At 33.3% G+C, this 23,838-nt stretch overlaps 1 protein-coding gene across 1 annotated transcript in view; it reads left to right on the top strand.

Moving 5' to 3' along the window:
- Positions 1 to 23,838, top strand: part of LOC149072177 (protogenin-like) — a 79,028-nt gene that overhangs the window by 36,600 nt on the left and 18,590 nt on the right. Inside the window, exons 7-14 of the mRNA XM_089247394.1 lie at positions 1,379 to 1,549; positions 3,794 to 4,069; positions 7,043 to 7,180; positions 7,966 to 8,118; positions 12,120 to 12,311; positions 15,750 to 15,875; positions 18,987 to 19,175; positions 19,294 to 19,413. Of these exons, the coding sequence (XP_089103520.1) occupies positions 1,379 to 1,549; positions 3,794 to 4,069; positions 7,043 to 7,180; positions 7,966 to 8,118; positions 12,120 to 12,311; positions 15,750 to 15,875; positions 18,987 to 19,175; positions 19,294 to 19,413 (1,365 nt within the window). The remainder of the gene's footprint in view (positions 1 to 1,378; positions 1,550 to 3,793; positions 4,070 to 7,042; positions 7,181 to 7,965; positions 8,119 to 12,119; positions 12,312 to 15,749; positions 15,876 to 18,986; positions 19,176 to 19,293; positions 19,414 to 23,838) is intronic.

Here is a 23,838-nt window from a genome sequence, read left to right as displayed (position 1 = left end):
AAGTAGTAAAAATAATTTACTAGGTGCACACACCATACTGCCTTTTCAAACACACAAGCTACTTTCAAAGCTTGATATTCACATTTTTTCCACCTTGTTGGGTAGAAGAAGTTTAGTGGCTAAATTGACCATGTTTCACCATATTACTTATGGTGAATACAAATTTGCGAGTGTTCTGGATCATTTTACTGGTGCTGCTTATATGCCGGAGTGTCAACCCTGGGTGCAGCCTGTGATGCTGCAACTGACCATTATGTTGGCCGCCCGTGGTTTGTTATTCTTTCCCTCCTCCTAACCAGATCATGGCCTGCAACTGTCTCAATGAAGTGATATAAGAAGGCCGAAGAAGACCTGGGCTATCTTGGGAGCAATTTACATGGAAGTGGCTGTTCTTTCCCTCATCTGCAACGATTTTTGAATTCAAATATCTCAACAAATATAGCACTTAGAAAAATGACTTCTTTTTTGTTAATGTCAGGAGGAACAGGACAATAACTTTCTCTGATTAGGGGCTTTAGGACATGGTGACCAAATAAAAGGTTATTTTTTTTATTTTAATAACAAAACAACCCCTTGCAATATGAATGACATTTTAGAAATCTAAGAGTAATTTTCACAATTTTTCCAATTGAAAGTATGCCTCTAGGATCAATGGTTTGCCAGCAATTTGTGGCCAAGGGACTTGGGGGAATCATTCTATAGGTAATGTAAGCACTCTTGGACAACTCAGTTGGCATCTGATGAGACTGGGTTAAGTATGGATGTAGATTACAATTTTTTTTTACATTGTTGACGTACCTAAACATTGGCCAAGACCCCCATCACAGCATTTTGTAGTACGAAAAATTTGATTTCAATTTACTATACATGATTGACGTTTTCACGAAAATGACTGCTTCAGTGCCCGACGCTGCCTATTTTTTTTTTCAAGTTGGAATACAACAGAGAGACAGTGGTCCCAAATTTTTCTTTTGAAGCGGCATTGCTTTTACCACTGGTTTTTTTTGTTATATTAATATATGGTTAAGTAGTAGAGAGGACTCACGACATCTACAAAAATACAAATTGCTACAATATAAATTACTGCACACAAAAGCTCAGTCACTTCTACTATCCCGCTGTCAATTTGAAAGTTAATTATAGTTATTACATGAAACACTAGTAATCCACACACTAGATAATAACCCATTATATTATCCCAACAAAATTTTCCAACATAACATTTTTTCATTATTTATTTTTGATAGTGTAAATGTTTTAATTTATTCATATATTTTGATTCATAACAATTATAAATTCATTAATATTCAGATTTCATCAGTAAAGGGTTTTGCTGTGGTCGATTCATTTTCATTGTTCATTCATTTATTCATTTCAGATGGATTGGAAATCAATAGAGAGCGAGTCACAGTTCTTGGAGCTAGTAATCTTTTATTTCTTAATGTGAAGTCAGAGGACAGTGGAGTTTATGTGTGTATGGTCGAAACCATTGATCCTGACAGTGGGCAAACTGTTACAGAATCTCAGAGAACATCATTTACAGTATACGGTTAGTTAAAATTGATTGCTTATGAAAAATTATTATTATTAATTATTTATTAAATTTGGGTTGATTAAATGTTTTCCTTCTTTGTTACTGTTATTGAATTTCAGGGGACACAAACATCTTGTAAAAAATTCTTAAATTTTTTAAGTTGACACTTTGACCTCAGTTATTTATTCTTACTGAATAAAAACACGGTACAAAAAAAGATATATTGCATTATTTCTCTATAACTTACTACAAAAAGTATATTTCATTGATGTCTATTGGTTATGGTATGAAAGATGTTTGAACTATTTTATCATATTTATACTGCCTATCATCATTCAACCATTCATACAAAATTTATTTTTAGGTATCCAAAAATCATAGACAAATGTTAATTCAGAAAGTTTTTAAATGATTAGAAAGGTCTGTAGTCGAGATTGATGAGAACTTCAGATTTTTCAAAAATGAAATTTTTTTTTTTAGATTTACAAAGACACAGGCTGCCACAGAAAAAATGCCCAACGACTGAAAAAAGATGGCCATAAAAAATATGGATGTTGAATATATTTCTAAACTATATCAAAAATACAGCAACCCAATGAGAGCAATAAAAATCCAATAAGTATGATGAAATATAAATATACTGCTCATAAACAATTATGGTTGCAGAGTTGCCAACTGCTATGGATTGCTGCAATAAACTACAGAGGAGATACTCTCAATACTACAAAAATTGGTTTTAAAAAAATCGAGTCTTTGAGTTTCTTGCTATGTTTTACTTATTTTATTTCTTTAAATTGCGTCAATCTTTACCATAACTATGGATTTGTATGCACATGTGAGAGAGTTTTGGGAGAAGACAAACTCAAAGCCGATCTGTTTTGTGTGTACACAGAAGGCAATCTGTAAAGCCACGTCTAAACCCGCTGCTCTACTTGATGCCCAAACTTGCAAAAACCTGTTTTCTGTCACAATCGCCCCATGCTACGAGCTAAAAACAGGTTTCGAGTGGTTCATGGTCGATCTCGCAGAACTTTGTGTTGAAAAGAATGTTTCGTCATAGGTGCCATAGGAGCTCTGATACTAAGAAAACAGGTATGAGGAGGGGTCTAGGGTTGCTAGACGTTCGTATGTACTGCTCACAAGGGTATATGCAGGTTGGGATTACATTGAATATTCATGAATTATTAAGAGACTGTGCGACCTCGGAAAGTTGCTTCATGGGGGGGGGGGGTATTTTGACCACCACTGTACAATGTTTAGAAAACCTAAACTGCTCGTCAATGAGGATTCCCAAATCAGTTATCCTAGTTACATCTTGAATGACACCACCATTCAACTTGTATGTGAAATGTGGGTTGTTCGAACCAAAATGAGTGACCACGTGCACTTATCAGCACTGAATGTCATGCTCCAATCATTAGCCCATGCTGCAATCATATTCAAGTTTGTCTGGAGCTTCTCCCTTTCTCTTTGATTCCAGACTACCCCCATAAGCTTCACATCATCTGTGAATTTGCTAACAATCCCATCACTTACTGATCAAGCTTATTGATAAAAAGGGGAAAAACATTGGATCAAGGACACTTCCGTGAGGGACTCCACTCCTAACACCTGTGGAATCAGAAAATTCTTCATTCACCATAACCCACTGTGACCTATCTTGCAACCACAATTCTATCCAATTCAAAAAGTTGTTCCCAATCTCATGTAATGGCTTCAAGAGTTGACTTGATTGGGAGTTAATTTTTTTTGTTGAGTTGATTTTTTTATTATTATTATTGGACTGAACACAACATATAAAACATACAATCAAACTGAGAAAAACAAAACAATAAAACTCCACAAAAAGTAACATTACAATAACACAGACACTTTGTGACCCCAAAGGACTGAAAAGTTTACCATGTTTTGGTCCTGATAGAAAAGTTTTGGGACCTGATTCTCATAATCTTCCAATAATTTCATTATATTTCTGATGTGCCATATTCAATATAATATAATTCTTTTTCATTTTTCCTTTTTTTTATTTATTTCATTACATAAAATTCAGTTAACACAAAATAAGTGTCATGGTTCTTTCAGTTTTGTGTTAAAGAGGTTCAGCTGTATTGATAAATTCTTGAATTTGAAATAAATGTTTTCAATTCTTCAGTTTTTGTTGGTGATTAGGTTAAATGAAAAATTCAGTATGATGAAATAAATATACTGAAGCATTATGTTTGTATTAGGCTGGATTCTAAAGTTTTATTGAATTTTCAGAACCACCCATGTTTATAAACATTCCGGAAAGTCATATGAAACCTCCTGCACAAACATTGAGATTTGAATGCTCTGTGAAAGGAAATCCTACTCCATCTGTAGAGTGGTTGAAGAATGGAGAACCATTGTTCATAAATGGCCGAATCAAGCTAAAAGCTGGGAATGTCTTAGTTATATCCCAGGCAGTAAATCAGGATTCTGGTATATATCAATGTGTTGCATCAAATAGTGTAGGGGTAACATCTGTTGCTGCAAGACTTCAAGTCACTCCTTCAGGTGATTTATAAAACTTTTCCATCATTATATATTTCAGTTTTTGTTTAATGAAACTTTTAGAGGTTTTTTGGAAGGATTGATATTATCTAGAAGGTATATGCATTCTTTTTTTTTTTCTTTATAGCATTGTTAGTCTAGTAAATATAATATGTTTTTTCTTATTTCTACTGGTAATTTTGGAATAAAAGTAGTAGTTTAACACTTCAATAAAGTTTTGATCAATAAAAGTGATTAAAAAACTTATGCTTCTTAGGAGAATTTAGTAACTATAAGTTGAAATTTGAAGGTGAGCCCTGTTTATGATTTCAACTACTAGGTAATTTCTGAAAAGGCGATTTTGCTATAATTGTTGTAGTAGCCAGTGTGATAGCACGATTTGCTGGTTAGGTCATTTCAAACTTTTAAAAGATTATTCTTCTCTCATAGTTTATCGATGCTATGGTGTTGGAATAGATGGCGGGGATATCATTTACCAATTACTTGCTTATAACAGGATTGGCAGGTTTTTGAAACATGGCAGTTTTTGACGGTTTAAACTGTCATGTCAAAAACCTCAAATATTTCTTTTCAATATAAAAATTCCCATTGGAAATACGCACATTAATTGTATGTAATGTTTAAAGTGACTATGTTATACAAGAAATAAATATTTAATATGATTATAAAATAATTTTATACTCTCTATAGAATTATTTTGCACAAAATATATATGTTTTTTTTTTCTTATAAAATATACAATTTGAAAGGGAAAACTATGAAATGATTTGACATTCTCTGATTCAAAATGATTCTTGACCTTCCAAAATTTCTTCAACTGCTTATATATGTACTTTGATATAAACCATCTGCTGTACTCTTTTTACAACAGATAAGTGTTTCAAAAAAAGGTTTATTACATCATATATGTAATGGTGATTTCTGTTATTATATACGATATTATACACTTTATTATACACTGATACTTAAAATGATGCTCTTATTGTGCATAACATTGAAATATGTCTGGAGATCAAAATTCTAAATTGTAGGACTAAAATGTCATTTAATTTGACAATGCTAGCTTGTATATAATGCTTTAGAAACTCCTGTAACTTATCCTTAGTCAAACTTAGTTATTCTTACTTTTGCACTATTATGTGGTATATTTACTAGCATTTATAATGCAATGGTTTTACAATTGAAGCTGTATTCAAACATGCAAAAAAATGCTTTAGGTATCACATCCTATCAACTTTGCTTTGGTTGAAAATACTCTTTAAAACTCTGTGAATTTCTACACACTGGGCTAAGAAATTTTTAGGGGAAAATAAATGAGTTTAATTAGTGTATTAGCAGATGCTTCATGAGAATTTTTATATGGAATAAAATTTTGGGTGGATCAGAAAATTTAAAATATAAAAATAGGTATTTTTCCTCGGTAATTATAATTCTGAATATAAAGACCTTTAATCTACATAAAAGTAAGTGTTTTGTTATTTAATTTGTATATCAGGTTACAAAAACTATTTGACAGATTGGCAATAAGTTTTGACTGTTTTAATACTGATTTAGTTTCTGAAGTCTAAAACCTAACTCTGATGCCCTATCATACATATTTTGAATAAGCAGCTCTATTCCGCTTAGCAAATTGAACACAAGTTTAGATAAGCTTAGATAAGTAAACCATAAAATTATATTTTATATGTTCTAGACTCTTATGTTGAAAAATTCAAAATTGTAAATTTTAATTAACATTTTGTTTTAATTATTGTAATAAATTAATGTTTGAAAATAAAACATTGTAATATGCAAAAAAGTAAGTTTTTCATCAGGTTATATATATATTGTGTTCAAAACGTTATCAAAAGGCATTCATTTAGGTTTTTGACAGTTTGAACCAGTTTTTGATGCTTGTCATATCAAAAACCCAATCCTGGTTTATAAGCATGGTTGTTCCTTCATAATGATGATCTAGATAGGATTTTTTGAGATTATCATTGTGAATCATCTTCATAATGTTAATCTAAAATAATAAATAATGATGAAATATGTATCAAAACAGGAGTTTCTCTACTTTTAACAAAATTTAGAGCTGATCGAATTTTTGAAATCATAATTCCCTTTCTCAGCAATGAGAAACTATACTGGGATTTCTAACTCTTGATGTTTAACATAATATTAATGTCAGAGTTAGGGTTTTGACATGACAAACACAAAAACTTGTTTAAACTGTCAAAAATCATCAAAACCTAAATGAATGCTTTTGGATAATGTTTTGAACACAATAAGTATATAATATGATTAAAAACATACTTTTGCATATGTGGTTATATAGGACAAACACAAGATGACCAATAAAAGTAAGACTAAAGGGTCCCAAGGTGTCGTCCTCAAAAAATTATGGAAAAATTTAAGTAATTCATCTCACCCCAAAACCCATAAAAACAAAAATATTAGCAGCAGAGTGCAATTATTAAAGCTGGAAAAAATTATTATATATAAAAATGACAACAGTTGGCCATTCATTGCCCCTCATGCTTCTTATCGATACCTACAGAAAAAAAAAATTTCACTTTCTTTACACACACTATAAAAAAACAAAATCACTAATTTTTTCTTTTTTTCTGTGCTGTATTATATTTTTGTGTATATTTAGATGAATCAGTGATAATTTTTTCAAAACATTTTGAAAACGTCACTTTTGGACCCTTTCCTTGTAAGCTTTTTTGAACAAAAATAGTTGGAAATATCAAGTATAGCTGCTAATGTCTTGAAAAACAATCATAGTTTGAGTTAAGAATTTAAAATTTTTGACTTTGAAGAAATATATATATTATTTTTTTTTCTTTTCGAAATCATTTAGACTAGCTAGAAATTTTCATATCTGAAAGGAGAAAATTTGCTTTTTACAATGACCTTAATTTTTTTCTATTTTTAAGATCTCAGTGAATCAGAATATTCATTTCAGTTCATTTCTTCTTACTCAAATTATAGAAAATCAACCAAAGCCACCTGGAAACTTGAAAGCACGAACTGTATCAAGCACTGCTGTTCAACTTTCATGGGACCCAGCAGTTTCACCAAGTGGCTTAGCTATACAAGCTTATACAGTGCATTACCTTCCTACTTCAGGTAAGTTAGAATATTTACCCTACACTTTCATTGTATTTATTCTGTATTTTAAAATTTATCTATTACAAGTGGCTTACTGTAGATAAAAATGCAAAATTGAAACAATGGTAGCTGGAAGAAATTAATAAAAAACAAGATTAAAAATATAAATTTTCGTGTCAAGATATATTATTACTGAATATATTATTATTGAAAAAATACCAAAATAATATAAATATGGAGTTCACTATTGTGTAAAAAAACAAAACAAAAAACACACGCATACAAATATTTTAATGCTTCCCTCATTTGGTGAAGAATTTTGAAACAAAATTAAAAAGGCTCTGTGCCAATCTTAATTTTAGATTAGTAAAAGAAGAAATTGCTTGAAACATGGAAATAAATGCCACACCGATTTCTCTAAACAAGAATATCGGCACAATGGTGGTCAAGCTTATTGTAACAAGTGCCGTTTTGAAGGCCATTGATCTTTTAATGCCTTTCTGTAACAATTATTTTATGGCACAAAATTATCTTGGTGAAAAATTATTTATGTTCTATGTGAGACTTGACTAGAAATGATTCTGCACTGTTTCTGTGTTTAGCATATTTTATTTGATGTAGAGTGTGATTTTAAGAAATATAAAAAGTTGATATATAAAAAATCCAAAAATATTATAAAGCATCAGAGTCATTTGGTGAAAAATATTGAAACACAATTAAAAATACTCTATCATCTTAATTTTAGATTAGTAAAAAAGAAATTGTTAGGTTAGGCTTAATCGTGCACTTTTTTTTATTGTAAGGTGGTCTCGAGCTACAAACTGTTGCAGTAAATACTAGCCAAGTGATTGGAAAACTGAAGCCTTTCACTAATTACACCTTTTATGTACGTGCATACAATGGTAAGAGTGCAAGTGAGCAATCAGAAACAGTAACACAAATGACTGGTGAAGATGGTGAGTTTTCTTATTTAATCTACTGTAACTATTGCTCAGATATATATATTATGGTTATGAGTATATGCAGAATTTTCTCGGGGAGTGGGGGGCAGGGGTTTACCTCGCATACACCAGCAGTTATGGTCGCCATGTGGTCACATGTACATTATGGTTAACTCCCATCTCTGGGATCCAGGTTTGATCATAACAGATGGTATAGTGGTCTCTCTGGTACTATTCACTGTTTTGTCATTCACACTTTCAAAATCAGTTCCAGTTGCAGGAAATGCTTCAATAACTTTACAGTCCTGTTGGCTGAAATTGGTTTTCCCACTTCAAGACACAATGCAAGCTGATTTCCCATTTAAAAAAGTGTCTCCACAGATAGGAATAGTCCTACAACATTATAACATGAAGGGGCAAAATAAACTGCTGGGGTTATTTTCTTCTGAAATTGGAAGGCAGGTGACAGCATTTCTTGAACACATAACAGACATTTTGTAGAAACCAACTTCATCTTCAGTACACAACACATACAAGGCACATCCCTGCATGCACAGATTCTTTAGAAGCTCCTCAGAGGAATGTTTACAAGGTGCATTTGCAGTTTAGTAGTAATGTTTATGGTCCACAAGTCCTAACTCTTATTTTTTTAACTGTACGTGTATCTTCAAGTCCTAAGTCTGGGTACTCTGTTTTAATGAAGTGAATATTTCAAATATAGTACATTTTAAATAAACAAATTACAAAACAAAATTTCATTTTTTATTTTTATTTCCCCAGGACCTATAATTATATCTCAAAAAGATTGTCCTTGCAGTAATATAACAAGCAAAACAGGTTTCATCACTGCGACAGAAAGCAAGCGAGATATTTAATTTTAAAGTTTGTGATGTTTTAGTGCTTGGAAGCCATCTTTTTAGTTGTTAGTGAGGGGTTAGTGCAAAAATAATGATAATGAATTGGAATAATTAGAGGCAAATTTTTTCCCTTCAATGTTACTCAACCGTAGCAGATGCCTCATTCAGTGTGGTTATATGCTTTTCAGTCAAAGGTACTTTGTTTTCAGTACACTATTGGAAATCCAAGTCGGAATCTCCTGGCTCTCCATATCTTTGTTCCTCTTTTTTGCTGTCTAGCTCCATTCTTCTCTCCAGTTCTGAGTCATTGATTGTCCTTTCTCTCCTATGGCTTATTCTTTCACTTCTTATTTCTGAAGGTGTCAGGTTTTGTTGGACCAGGTAGTCTAATTTCGTGTGGAGCTGATCAATGTTTTCTTCTAAGTATTTCACGAGTTCCTTCAACTTTTGGAGTGCAATTTCATCCCTTACCTGCCTTTTAAACCACACTTTCTCTAGCTCTGGCCATGGAGGATGCCCAAACAACCTCATTAGTATTTGAAAAAGATTGACTGCTCCGTATCTACTACACATTACTGCAAACTTTGTCTCTTCATGATGGTAGGCAGCTGTTGTAAAACTGAGAAAACTGTTTTATTATGTGTAAAAAGTATAATTTATTTTCTTTGTTGGTCTCAGATTGACAAATGAAATTTAAGATTGCTGAATAACTGGAATGAATTCAAATTTAGCTGAGATGTGTTGTTAGAAGAGTTTTTTCCTGTGAACAAATAGAAATGACTATATTGAACAAATGGGTTGATTTATACATTTGAAGCTGTCATTGTGCTGAACTAATAAAATTAGCAATCACAATTGTTATTTAAACTGATGCATGAAAAGAGTATCAATGTGTGATAGTGTTTGATGTAATTACCTAATCATTGTATACCGGGTGATCAAAGAGTCAGATAAAACGTTAAAATTCAATAATTCATGAACGAATGGAGCTAAAAATATTCTGTTTGCACAGAAAGGATGGCTATGAGCCGGATTCATTGTCAAAAAATAAAAATGCAAAATTAGTTAGTTTTTTGACTAACAGATGGCACTGTGCAACAGTTCATTTAATCTAGCTGTTGCATTCCCGGTTCAATTAATTTATTAAGTTATCCCAATAGAGATTTCACACCACAGATGGCAACAATGAATTCACAACACATCTTCAGTTAAGACATTTATTTGATTATTTTGAGGCTAGATCATAAACAGTTAGCATTTTTTTTTAACTTGATTATCAAATCTTGGTTAGTGTTCTATTTTTAACAACAAAAGTTCAAAAAGATGGTTCGCTCTCGAGTCATTCCATGTCAAATCACCCAGCCATGACACCCAGTCTCAGATTTCAATGATTTTTTTGCAATCTAATTTTTTTTAATGCAAAGGTTTAAATTTTCTTTCCTAGTCATAATCTACAGCTTTTTGTGAGCATTTTAGTGGAAATTTCATTTGAATGTATTGAAAATCTGCAGTTATGATATATTTTCACAAATAATATTGCTTGAATGGGGTTAGCCTAAGAGACGTCATTTGTGAGGTTAGAAAACACATTTTTTCTCAAAACGTTTTTGAGATATGTACATGAAATTTTGCATGGTCAATAACGATGGTAGCAGTAATAAACAAAGAATTGGAATCCGAAATGACGGGTTGCATTTCAGTATCTAGTTGAATGATTTGAAATTGAAGCGATACACACACACAGTCTTATTTCAATGAATTTTGTGTTGCGAGCCAGAATAGCTATATTAACGGTCAAAAAACCATTATTTTTTTCTCCAGTATTTTACTTCATATATTTAGGAAAAATTTAAAATAAAACTTGTTTTTGTAACTGCTGTGCCTCTGGTCTAAAAATACGTTAGAAACATTGTATTTTTTCCAACTAAAAATTCCACAAAAACAAAGTTTACATATTTTTTTGCATGTAAATTTCAAATGTAAGTGTATGAATTATTTTTATTCATATTCTGTATGTTTTTGTGAACACTTTAATGAAAATTTTACTTGAATATATTGAAAATTGAAAAAGTTATGATTTCTTTTTTCTCAAATAATGCAGCTTAAAAAATCGAGCCTTGGAAAAGTCATCTGCATCATTTTTTGATAAATTTCAACATTTTTTTCTCAAAAAGTTTTAGAGATATGCAAATAATATTTCACACGGTTAATAAGGATCGTAAAAGCAACAAATAAAAAAAAAATAATTGAAATCTGAGACTGGGTGTCATTTTGCCGGGTGATTTGAAATTTTGAAATGGAATGACCCTCTCATTTCTGGACGTCGAGAAGATCTGTCAACTATACGATCAAAACTTCGTCACCTAGAAGTGAAGTCCACACAGGAGCGGCAATAGATCGGAGATGAAGATTACTTCGACAGGCATCGATACGGCTGATTGACCTCTCATTGATCTCTAAACGCTGCTGTAAAAAATACCAGTCTGTTGGGAAGCTTCACAAGCATTGCAATTCCTATGCACGGAGACCACTGACATTAATTGCACTGTCTGGTCTACTTGCTGGGCAACAACAGTGAATGTTGAGGGCTGGTCACTTCTTGGACATGTCTCTAAAGGATCTGTGGATTCAAATTTTTGTACCCTTTTTAAGACTGCAGAACACCTCGTAGGTCTTTTACCATCTCATATTCTATGCATGAGTCGATATGTCAGCAATGCACTTTGATCATTTTTGTAATAAAGTTTAACTAAGAAGGCTTTCTTGATTAATGGCAACATTTCTATATGAGTGAGATAAAATGACTTCCACTGTCTACTTAAGAATGTAATTCCCAGCCAGAGCTTCATTTTTTTAACCGCCTGCGTAATCTTATATCTGCAACCAGACAGTGCCATTTGTTAGTGAAAAAATGAACTAATCTCACATATTTTTATTTTTAACACTAAATCCAACATCGTAGTTACCATTTCTGTGCAAACAATCTTTTAGCTTCATCAGTTGACGAATTATTGAATTTTAAAGTTTTTCCAGACTTTTGAATTGCCTAGTAGATATATTCTCTGTTTAGGAAGAATAAAAATGTTAATTCCACTCAGCTTTGTATTTTTTTCATCAATATTGTAGGAAATTCATTTTTAATGATTTGTTTTGTATTAGTTCCTGTTATTGCACCCACTGTTACTCTGACCAGTCGCAGTCCTACAACACTTCATGTACAATGGAGTGAGCTTCCTCCAGAGAAAACAAGGGGTATCATTTCTGGCCACCGTATTCATTATAGGAAACATCGCCAAGCATCGTATAATGTGATTGATGTACCTGCTGCAGTGCAAGAATACACCATAACAGGTTAGAATTTATTCTTTTATTATTTCAATTCCTATTCATTCGTTTTCTCTCTCTTTATAGTTGAATATACGGTAGAAGCCTTTTCATATGACTACTATTACAGGATGATGTGGTGAATAATTGATGCCTCAATTATTCTCTGTCAATTTTTATGTTAAAGTATTTCATTTATTCATTGCGGAACTTAGTGGTGTTTTCATTTCAACTTTAATTCCAAATTTTAGTAAAAGTTTCATTTCTATCATATAATAATATATGATAGAAATTCATTTCTATTTAAAAAACAAATATTATTTGATATTATATGATAGAAATTCATTTCTATCAAATAATATTTGTTTTTTGTTGGTGGTATAAATATGCAATTTGAAATCTTCTTTTATAAACATTATCATGGCAAAAGCTTCCAATTTGGAGGTTATTTATATTTTAAACAGAAAAGAAAACATAAGCTTTCAGTAGGCTAACAATCACTTTAAAGTGGGCATCAAAGTGATTTGTTTATAGTGAGCCCAGAGCAAAAGAATGAAATTTTTTTTATAGGTAACCATATTAGTCTCTTCCAAATTATTCTCGTATGTCGGTACTGTTTTCAACATCATTCCTGAAGCATTAAGAAACTTATTCAGATGTTTCAAATGGTACAGGTCTGCAAGAAAGAAAAACATATATATGCGCCATATATCAGTTCTTTCATTTCCAGTAGAATTTCCTTTGGCTGTGGTGCTCTGTTGTTATCTGGGTGTGGCGAATTCTCTGTTTGTAATGACATGATCACTGTTAAATGTTTGAGAAATATAATTTCATGATTTTTTCTTTACATTCAGAAACTTTTTTAAGCAGAATCCAAAAAATGAAATAAAACATTGAATTTTTGAGAATATAGGGGCGTTTTAAAAATTTAAAATTAAGTTTCAGTTGTACAACTTCTGCATTTATATGAAGTTTTGATGAAAGTTATCTATAAATTTTTTATCATTGCAATTTCAATTTGCAAGTTAATAAATGTTATTTTACATTTATACCATTTTTATAGTATTGCACTTGTCTCACCACAAAGAGCAACAGGCCTGCAATGGTAAAATCTTGATCATTACACTTCACTCATGGTTAGGAAAGATGATGGGAGATAGCAGCACTACACATAATTATTACACAGAAACAAACTTTACGTTAGGTTCACAACACATACAAACACATTCCAACATGTACCAATTTGTTAGAAGTTCTGCATAGGAATATGGATGAGTTGCATGCCTGGTTTAGCAGAAGCAGTCTGTAATTTTATTGGAGATTGTGTAGTGCAATGAAAACCCCAGTTGCAGAAACTGCTGCATTCCACTAAGTGAAAAATTTTGTTATATAATCAACATTGTGTATACATAAACAGTTATATGTTTGAGAGATATATCTATATACATATTTCAGCAAAAAAGGTTAAAAATGAAAGGGAAAGGAAAGGCATATTTATCTAGTTGGTTTACTTTCCCCGTTTATGTTTTTATAGTCAAAACCGTGATGCCCAAACTTGCAAAAACCTTTAGGAAATAGCCCCCAGGTGGGTGGGACGGTTTAGAGAGAGAGAGAGAGAGAGAGATGCTTTTTCTCAGCCCAAGGTATCAGGGAAACATATTTTCTGGATATTATACTGAGTTGAACTCGGAAAGAAAAGTCATTTTGTCTCCGCCGGGACTCGAACCTAGGCCCTCTTGCATAACATCCAGAAAATATCTGTTTTCCTGATATCTTGGGCTGAGAAAAAGCCATCTATCTCGCTCTAAACTATCCCACCTGGAAGGGGGCATTTCTTGAAGGTAAGAGAGGCTACTAATGTCTCTACTTCAGTGCCTCACGCTACAGTGCGTGAAATAAGGAAGGCAGGGTTGTGTCTCCAGTTGTGTAAATGGTAAATTTTTTTTATTTTTTTTTTGACACAAAATAAAGTGTTCCAGACTCTGCCATGAAGCTGGGCTGGAAGAGATCTCGGCAACGGGATAAGCCCAGTGGCAAAGTTCTGGCGTTCATTCATTCAGTGGTGTAAATGGTAGCATGCTTGCCTGGTATGCAAGAGGGCCTGGGTTCGAATCCTGGCAAAGACAAGATGACTTTTCTTTCTGAGTTCACCTCAGCATAATATCCAAAAAATATCTTTCTTTGAATTATATATATATATATTTTTAAGTTTACCCACTCAACTTGGAAACAGTCTAATGGCTTTCATAACAAAAAAAAAGGTTTCGTTACACCATGTTGCACTTATGAAGTGAATTAATTTTAAAATTGTTATATTTCTTGTCAATAAAAATAATTTAAAGTTTATACTTAAATAAATGACTTTTTATTTAAAAGTACAACTAATAAATACTTTCAAAATGGATACTATGTTAACATTTATAGTTGATAAAATCCTCTTGTAATAGCAGTAAAAGGTATTCAATAGTATGAAAGAGATCAGTGCTGTTTAACGTTTTTTAAAATTTTCCTAATCTGCATTATACCTGCCACATTAGAAATAAAAGCATGTTAAGAACCTGAGATATTTTGGGGTGACTGAAATAAAGCAGATCAAGTTTGACGAGATATCTTGTGATTGCCGCTGTAAGGGTTAATAAATGACTAATGTTTAATTTTTTTGGTACTTAAAAAAGTTAGAAATTTTGTCAATTAGATTGAAATTAAATGAATGGATTTTAAACTTTCAATAAAATTTTTCCGGGTCTAATGAAAATGTGACCTTAGTCAAAGGACTGATATAATTTTTATAATTCATTTTACATATGATAGTTAAATTGGTTCATTCATTTCATTTCAATCCATTTTACATGTGATAGTTGAAAACTGATTTCTTCCGCTTTAAAAAACTGTCTAACCCGGTTTTTCCAAGCGGAAGAAACTGTCCAACTCTGTTGTGAAAGACTGATGCAGTTATTAATTTGCATACATAATTAAATTAGTGAAATTAAATTACTCAATTTTTTAATGTTATAAAAAATATACATTTGCTATATCTAAAGCATAAATACTAACTTATATGATAAATTATTGAAAGAAAACTAGTTTCTTCCAGCCGGCTGTTTTCGCTCTGAAAAAACTGTCCAACCCTGGTTCTGAACTATGCTATACATATATGGTAATACAAATAAATTACTGTTGTTTGGCATGGCTCAGTATGGTGTTTGTACTGAGTGTCTTGAAAATAACAACCATCACTCTGATAAACATACATATTCTTATTCTCCTCCTGTGTTTTTACCTCAAGGATTTTTTTTTGTGTAATAGTAATAGCTTCAATATACCATAAAGACTGGTTTTTTGTCCAAACGGAGAAATAATCTGAACTAGAATCTTTTATCTCTTTTTTTTTACCAGCTTGTTTTACAAGCATGCACCAGTTTTTATTTTTCAAAATTTTTACCAAAGTTTATTCTATAATTAAAGGTTTACTGCCGAAGAAGAAGTATGATGTCCGAGTGATGAGTGGTACAAGAGCCGGTTTTCCTTCTCTGATGGATGGAGACTGGTTGTGGGAAGTGTATGAAATGCCTGACGCTGCCACAGCCAAAGGTGAATTTTCAAAAATTATACTTTATTACCCCGATCATGAGTACCATTACATTTTTACTTCTTCTGACTCCTTCAAAGTGTATGCCCCCTTGCTGGGCTTTCGGGATGCTTTTCAGCTCTATGTTAAGGCTCCTTTCGAAGTCTACCAGCGTGTAAATTGTTGTCTTGAGCATCTATTTGGCAAGCAAATCATGCAGTAATCTTGTCTGTCAACCGATGCTTTTTGCATTCATGGGTAGCTAACTGGATGCCAGTTCATAAGGCTGCTAGTTCATGCTTGCAAGGTCTCCATAAAGTGTGTGGTGCATCCATATTTGCATTATTATCATACAAACACGTGCTGCAGCTATTTACAGTTTTCTTTTTGTATATGTCATGTCTTCGTGTGCCAATTTCATTGCCCATTAGTGTACATATTTATTGCCTTAAAAGGACCAGTATAAGGCATGTGCAATGTGTGCAACTGAACATGCAGAAAGGGTGCAAAATAATTACGAGAGGAAAAAAAAATTGAACATTTTCACATTTATTTTTGTCGGAAAGGGGGCATAACCATAGCTTTATGCATGCATGCACAAATTATGTGTTTATACTGGCTCTGTTTGGAAAACAGAGGCAAGTTTATTTTCATCTTATTTTCCATCAAGTTGTTGCTGCTTGGGATGCTGCTACTGATCATTAAGGTCTGGACACGCATATCAGCACCGTGCCAGGATTATAGCTGGGGTGTCAGTTGGCCATGGCTCAGCTCGCCCCTCTTCAGACCACAACTTTCTGTGTGTTGCCCGTATGCTGGCTGTTAGCTTAACAGAGCTGTGTCCTCTGCTTCAAGATTTTAATGCAGCCAGTTCAATGTAATAAAAATGTTCAGTAAATTAATTAGCAATAGTGATTTGGCTATAATAGCCCTAGCATAAATTAATAATTGTTCTAAATATTTCTGTAAATTATGTATGTATGTATGTACATATATATATATACACTATGTATATATATTTTGTCTGTCTCTGTGTGTGTGTTTTCCATAGAAATTTTTATTTTGGATTGATCTGCACCTGATTTTTTTTCCTATGTGGCGAACCCGCAAAAACTATAGGATCATTAAATACAGCTGAAAATAAAGAAATGGACATTTGCTTAATTTAACTATATACATTCTTGTTTATAGTTTGGAGAGAGATCATTTACGGAGTGATAAAAGGGGAGAGAGGAGAAAAGTCATATAGAAATTAAAACAATCTATGGGGAAGAGTGGTACTCTCTTTTTCACGTATACTCTCATTTTTATTCAGAGCTAATGGTCATCATAAATATAATCATCTGTAGGGCAGATGGTGTATGAAACAGCGTACATATCTTACTCTGTGTGTGTACGTGGGGGAATCTTCTAAACAAAAAATTGGCTCCTCTGCAGATAGCAAATGGAGATAAAATCAATAATAATTGCGGTATTTAGTGTGTTGGGGCTTGATTCAATGATAAAACCTTGCCAGTATTTGATAATAATTTAAAGCACTGATTGCCAAAGTCCTAGTCGCTGAAACACCTTTGTCCACAAGGGTGCTCAACTTTTTGGGAGGTGCGGGCCACTTCATTGTTTTGGAAATATGTTGCGGGCTTCTTGAATTATCTGGAAATGAGCCTTGAGCTTCTAAAATTATCTAAAAAAATGTCACGGGTCTTTTAAGTAATCTGCAAGCATGCCGTGGGCCACTTGAGAGATCTGGAAATGTGCCACCAACCACTCAATAGGATAATCTGTAAATGTACCATGATCCACTTAAGTGAACTGGATGTGTGCCGCTAGTGGCTCAAGTGATTTTGAAATGTGCTTGAGAGGTTTGTTTTGTTTTGTTGTCACTTGCCACATGAAATGCTTCAGAGGGCCACGTTATCATATTTTCACGTTATCACGTTTTCTCATATTTTCATATAAAAAAAATATTTCAAATCGTTTTCTATTAAATTTATGTTCAAACCAAAACGGTTCATTTATGGAGCATTGGAAATGAAACACAATTAGTTTTCCAAGTTTACATTATTATTTTGACAAAAATCTCCCCAGCAAAATTTCATTATATGTTTGAAACATAATTTTAAACTTTCTTTTCCCATCAAAGTTGTGAAAATGTTTATCCGTATGTTTTTTTAATATTCCACCAGGGCCACAGAGGTGGGGCCAGGTGCGTCTCAACAATTTCGGGGCATGAAAAATGTTTAGGACACCCCCCTCTTCCTTTAACAAGATTTTGTATATTTTTTAGGGAAGGGAGAATCGGCATACAGAATATACATGAACGCTTAGAAATATCCATACAAAAAAAAAACTAAACACACAATTAAATGTGAATTAACACAAAAGTTGATGGAGGTAATGTCGAACTAATATGGAAAACCATTTCTGAAATGAATGAAAACTTTAGAATCGATGGGTAAAAATAATTTAAAAATAATTCCAATACCAATGAAAATTCAGAATTAACAAAAGAAATAATTTCGGAATTGATTAAAATTTAGAATTAATGGAAAAAATAATTCTAGAATTATTGAAAATTCAGAATTAATGAAATTAACAATTCCAGAATTGATTAAAATCAAGAAATAAATGGAGTTAATAATTCTGCAATTGATGAAAATTGAGAAGTGAAATAAAATAAATGCGCTCTCTCCTGTTTTATAAAAATATATATATACTCTCTCTCCCGACACTGCACCGCCATCGTAAAAATATAAACCAAGCTAATGGCTGATGTTGCTGAGAAGTGTGAATGGCTGCATTGCTAAGCATTGCGCAATTTTTTTACCGAGTGATGACCTACACTCGGCCGACACACGTGTTGGGCACGGTTGCGGATGTGTGTGTCCTGGCCTTTATGTTATCCTTCAAATAGAAAGAGATGGCAATTCCTGTATTATATATATCATATATTTTTCAACCAATAATGATGGATTTATTGTGACCATTTATTTGTTTAAATATCCTACTTTGTTTACTATCATTTGCATTGAGGTTTCTTTCAAAATGTTTAAAACACCATATAGAAACAAAATTTTTATGCTTTTCTTGTATAAAATTATTTTATTGATGTAATAAATATCTTATCTTTTCAGTACCAATGTCACCTACTATACATTTGACTGTTATAAATTCAACTGCATTGGAAGTTGAATGGAGTATGCCTGCTGAAAATGTCTACCCTGTTGGGGAGTATTTGTTATCTTATCGTCAGCAAACTAATCCATTAGAAGGTCCTATACTAATTCCAGGCAATATCTCAAAATATCTGCTTAACAATTTAGGTAAGTTGAGGAAAAAAACACAATTTTAAGGCGAATGACAATAAAAAATCTTTTTGACTCATGTTTTTGCCAGTATGAGGGCAAGTATGTATTGCACTGTATCCATTTTTTTTTTCAGAACCACATAAATGGTACGAGGTACATTTGGCTGCTAAAAATGTTGAAGGTGAAAGTCGTGAATCCATACGTAATATTATCACTTTTTCCGGAGACAATCCTAATGTAGAAATTGTAGAGGGTAAGGAATATTTAGTGAATCTAATGTTTTTTCTTCTCGAGTAAGCCTCTCTTTTCTTGTGTGAGCTGCCTGGTTTTTGATGCTAGTTTCAGTATTTGTCTAACCATTTTGAATCGGCTGTAATTGCAAGTCCTCAACTTTGCCCATAAGCATAAAATTGCCATGTTAAAACAACCTGAATAAATTTAGTTTCTTATTTAAACCTATAACTCAAAAAAATTGTTTTAATTTATTTAATAGACTATGTTATTTCAGTATGTTAATTTAAATTATAATTTCATTTTTCTTTCATTGCTATATAATGTAGAAATCACACTAAAATGTTTCATAAAAATATTTAAGAAAAATATTCACGTGTTTAGTTTATTGTCTTTGGAGTTTCAAAATAAAGTAAAGAAATTTAGAATTTTTTATTTTGTGCAATCAAACCCCATTATAATAAGTTTATATTATCTTATATTGAATGGACATTTGGTCTCATTCTATTTCCTTCTATGGATTATGGATAGAAAATCTTAATTACAGAGTGAAAGTTGTTTATTAAATTTAAAAATTGTTTTCGAAAATATAAGCACTATGGCTGATAGATGAAGAAATATGGTAAAATAATCTTGGAAAAACTCATTTTGTATCTATGATGGTTCCTGCATCTAAATGAAGGGGGGGGGGTTGCAGCAAAGTACTTGGGGAGAAAATTTACTATCTTGAACTCTTAATTTCTATGCAGCAGACATGCAGCAAAAAGCAACGATTGTACGAATATTTTAAGAGTTGACGCAAAGGGATATTTTTTTTCTACTGTTCTATTATCATCATTAGTCTACAAATGTAGATGTTGTTTACCTTGATTTCCAGAAGGCATTCGATCGGGTCCAACTCTTGAAGCATTTACACAAGATTGGAATTGAGGGTAACTTGCTGAATTCGATAGAATCGTGGTTAAGAGATAGGTCGCAACGAGTTATGGTGAACGGGGAATTCTCTGGTTGGACAGGCGTCACAAGTGGAGTTCCTGAAGGAAGTGTCCTTGGCCCCATACTTTTTTCACTTTTTATCGATAAACTCGATCAGGGTATCGATGGGATTACTAGAAAATTCGCAGATGATGTGAAGCTAATGGGGGTAATTGGGAATCAAAGCAATAGGGAGTTGCTCCAGACCAACTTAAACAAGATTGCAGCATGGGCAAATGAATGGAGCATGACGTTTAGCGTTGATAAGTGCATGGTTGCTCATTTTGGTTCAAACAACCCACGGTTCTCTTACGAGTTGAATGGTGTCACTATCCCGGATGCAACTAGGGTCACCGACTTGGGAATTCTCATTGACGAACGACTTAGGTTTTCTGAACATTGTTCAGCGGTGGTCAAAAAAGCGAATAGAATGCTTGGTCTCATTTTCAAAAAGGTCTCTTCGCGTTCTCCTAAAGTCATTCTTCCACTTTTTTGAGGCTTAGTTCGTCCTGGACTGGAGTATGCTGTAAGGTTTTGGAGACCATACCTACAGAGGGACATAGACTTGGTTGAAGGGGTGCAGAGAAGAGCTACGCGTGTCCTTATTGGCACACGGGTCTTAGTTATGAAGAGAGACTTCATCTTTTGAATATGTTTACATTGGATGAATGCAGGTGTTGAGGAGATATGATCGAAGTGTTCAAAATTTTCAATAGGATGGATAGGATGGACCACGAACTTTTAGTACACTGCCAATCGACTCCTTTTACAAGGGGACACCAGTATCGATTGGTGTTTTTTCTGTGGTTCCCAACTTCGAGGCGCAAATGCGAGCCGATCTCCCCATTAAAAAGTCTCGCCACAGAGAGCAACAGTCCTACAAACAGTACAAATATTCAGTCACTACACATCACTCATTTCATTTCTGAGATATAGGTGGCAGCACTGAAAAATCATACACAACACTATATACGCACTCAGACTGTTAGGTACACCCACACTTACACTTCCGGCACAACTCACTAGGTAGTAAATTGCCTATGGCGATAGACCTGAGTTGTGCTCGGTTTGAAAAAAAAAAAAAGTATTGATTGGTGAGGGACAATGCAAGGCTATGGTGTCGCAGGGAATTTTTCTCTAATAGGGTTGTTAATAAATGGAATAGCTTACCCCCGTAGGTAGTAAATTGTAACACAATTGACACGTTTAAAAAGAAATATAATAAACATGTTGGGGTAAATCGAGAAGCTATCCTACATTTACTTAGAATAAGACAACCATAAGTATTCTTTATGGGCATTGTATAATATTTTACCATGTGTATATATTGTTTATAATTTTTATTAATTGCATTTTTAATTGGGTTGCTGTATTTTTGAAATATATGACATCCATATTTTTATGGGCATCTTTTTCTCAGCCACCTCGTTGGGAATTTTGCCTGTTGTGGCATTGTATTTGTATAATTCTTTCAAAATTTTTACTTAGAAGAGGGAAACACGTATGATTTCTCAAATTTAAGGAGTGTTTAGTGATTAATTAGGTAACTAAATTTTAAGTTGTCAAGCACTTTAAAATGTATGCATACGATAAAGACCATTTACACTTCGTTTAGTTGGTAAGCGATTAAGTAATTTCGTGAAATAAACAGTTTCTACTTTTTCCATTAAGTAGACATGTGCATGTGCCAGTGTGTGTGTGTGTGGCCTGCCACTCTTGGAGGGATCTTGAGCATTTTTTTAAAAAATCATTTTTGTCGCACCACGGTCATTTTCTGCACATGAGGGCTAATTAGACCAGGACCTATAATTTATTGCCAATTCCAAACAGCAGGCTTGGCTTTTTATACTCGCTGAGAGGTTGGTGCGCTAACCCTCGATGTGGAACTCCCTGCAGTAGCAATAGTTTCTGTGGTCATGTCGCCGTTTCTGTTGTACCCCTGTGTCAGGAAATTTTTCTGACAAGGATGAACCGGGCAGGGCCGCAACTGGGGGAGGGGGGGAGCAGGCGGGTCTTGTGCCCCGGGTGCTGGACGGAAGGGGGCGCCAAATGCACCCTTTAACTACTGCTCCTATATTATATGTGGGCGCCAAAATTCGTTCTTGCCCTGGCTGAAAAAGTATCTAGTTGTGGCCCTGGAACCCGGGTATTGAACTCACGACACTTCTAAACATCATTTGGTACTTTAGGCAAGTATCTTATCGACCTGGGGCTACTGCACCCCTGGATGGGTCTGTTTGCTCTCTCTTGGAGGGTTTATTTTGATCTTAAGTGGGAACCTGTTTATGCTCCATCGTCTCCCTCTGTTTAGTAGAATTCTGAAGAAATATAGAATGGCTAAGTGGCCGGAGGACACAACCTTTATTGAAGAATATCTTTACCATGAATGTTTGTTGAACTATGGAAATGAAAACTACCTTAAAAACAAGCTAAAAATCAATCAATGTTGGAAATGGTGGAAGCTATGGAGTATTCGGTTGATGTGCTACCGGGAGTTGAAAGAAATTGAAGATTCAAAAATATCACAGGCACTGGTGTGGAAAATTTATTATGCAGTTAAATCCTGTTATAGCAAAAATATTGTTTTAACAAACATTTTTCTAATCCCCAGATAAGTTTACATAGCAACAATGCAAAAACCTGGAATTCCTTCACAAAGAAATTTTGTAATAACGAAGTGATATCTGTAGTCTCTTGGAGTTCCTTATAACAGGATTCAACTGTATGTTCAAAACTTTATGGGTTTGGAATATTTCCCTCATCAAAAACAAATTTGCTGTCATATATTGGTAAAAATACATAATTAAGTATTTAACATTGAGAAAAGCACTGCATTAAATTTAAAAAATAGAATTTAAAATGATTTTTAAGTTTATGAACCCTTAGTATTTCCTACAAACACTAAGAAGTTTCCCACGTTGACAGATTTTTCCCGCGAATATGTGAAATTTCTGATAAATTAGGGGTATTACTGGTAGCGAGAGCTATAAGTATAAAAAAAACTCCCCCCCCCCTCCCTTTGAGCAGGTTCTATGCACATGCGCTAGTGTTAACTTGGCGAGTTAATTAAAGATAGTTAATGTTAACTGAGTTAATTGAAGGTTGTTAGGAAAATTGAAATAGTTATATAGATATTATTGTATTAGTAGTAATAAATAGTATGGGAAAATGTAGTGGAGAAGAAAGAAAAGTAAGAGGCTACAGAAGGTGAAAAAAACCTACAATAGTACAAGAATGTAAGTCAGGAGGCACTGTAAGGTAGTGGTGAATTTTCTATGGGAAAGTTTAATCCGATGGAGACAGGTTGTTGAGTTTATGGGAAAAGCTATATTTTGGAATGTTGTTATATGTAGTTGGAGAAAATAAGAATATGTAATAGAAATGAGACCCTAGTTGAAAACAATAGGTGGGTAAAATATTAGTGTCAAGCTGAAGACCGCGGCACTGGAAATCTTATGTAAAATAAGATACG

The sequence above is a fragment of the Pholcus phalangioides genome, unplaced genomic scaffold (genome assembly GCF_987345545.1).
Source record: "Pholcus phalangioides strain wild (caught in Gottingen) unplaced genomic scaffold, Ppha-v1.0 ptg000017l_1, whole genome shotgun sequence".
NCBI lineage: Eukaryota > Metazoa > Arthropoda > Arachnida > Araneae > Pholcidae > Pholcus > Pholcus phalangioides.
The sequence above is the reverse complement of the archived record's forward strand: the minus strand, read 5'-3'. Positions and strand labels throughout refer to the sequence as shown.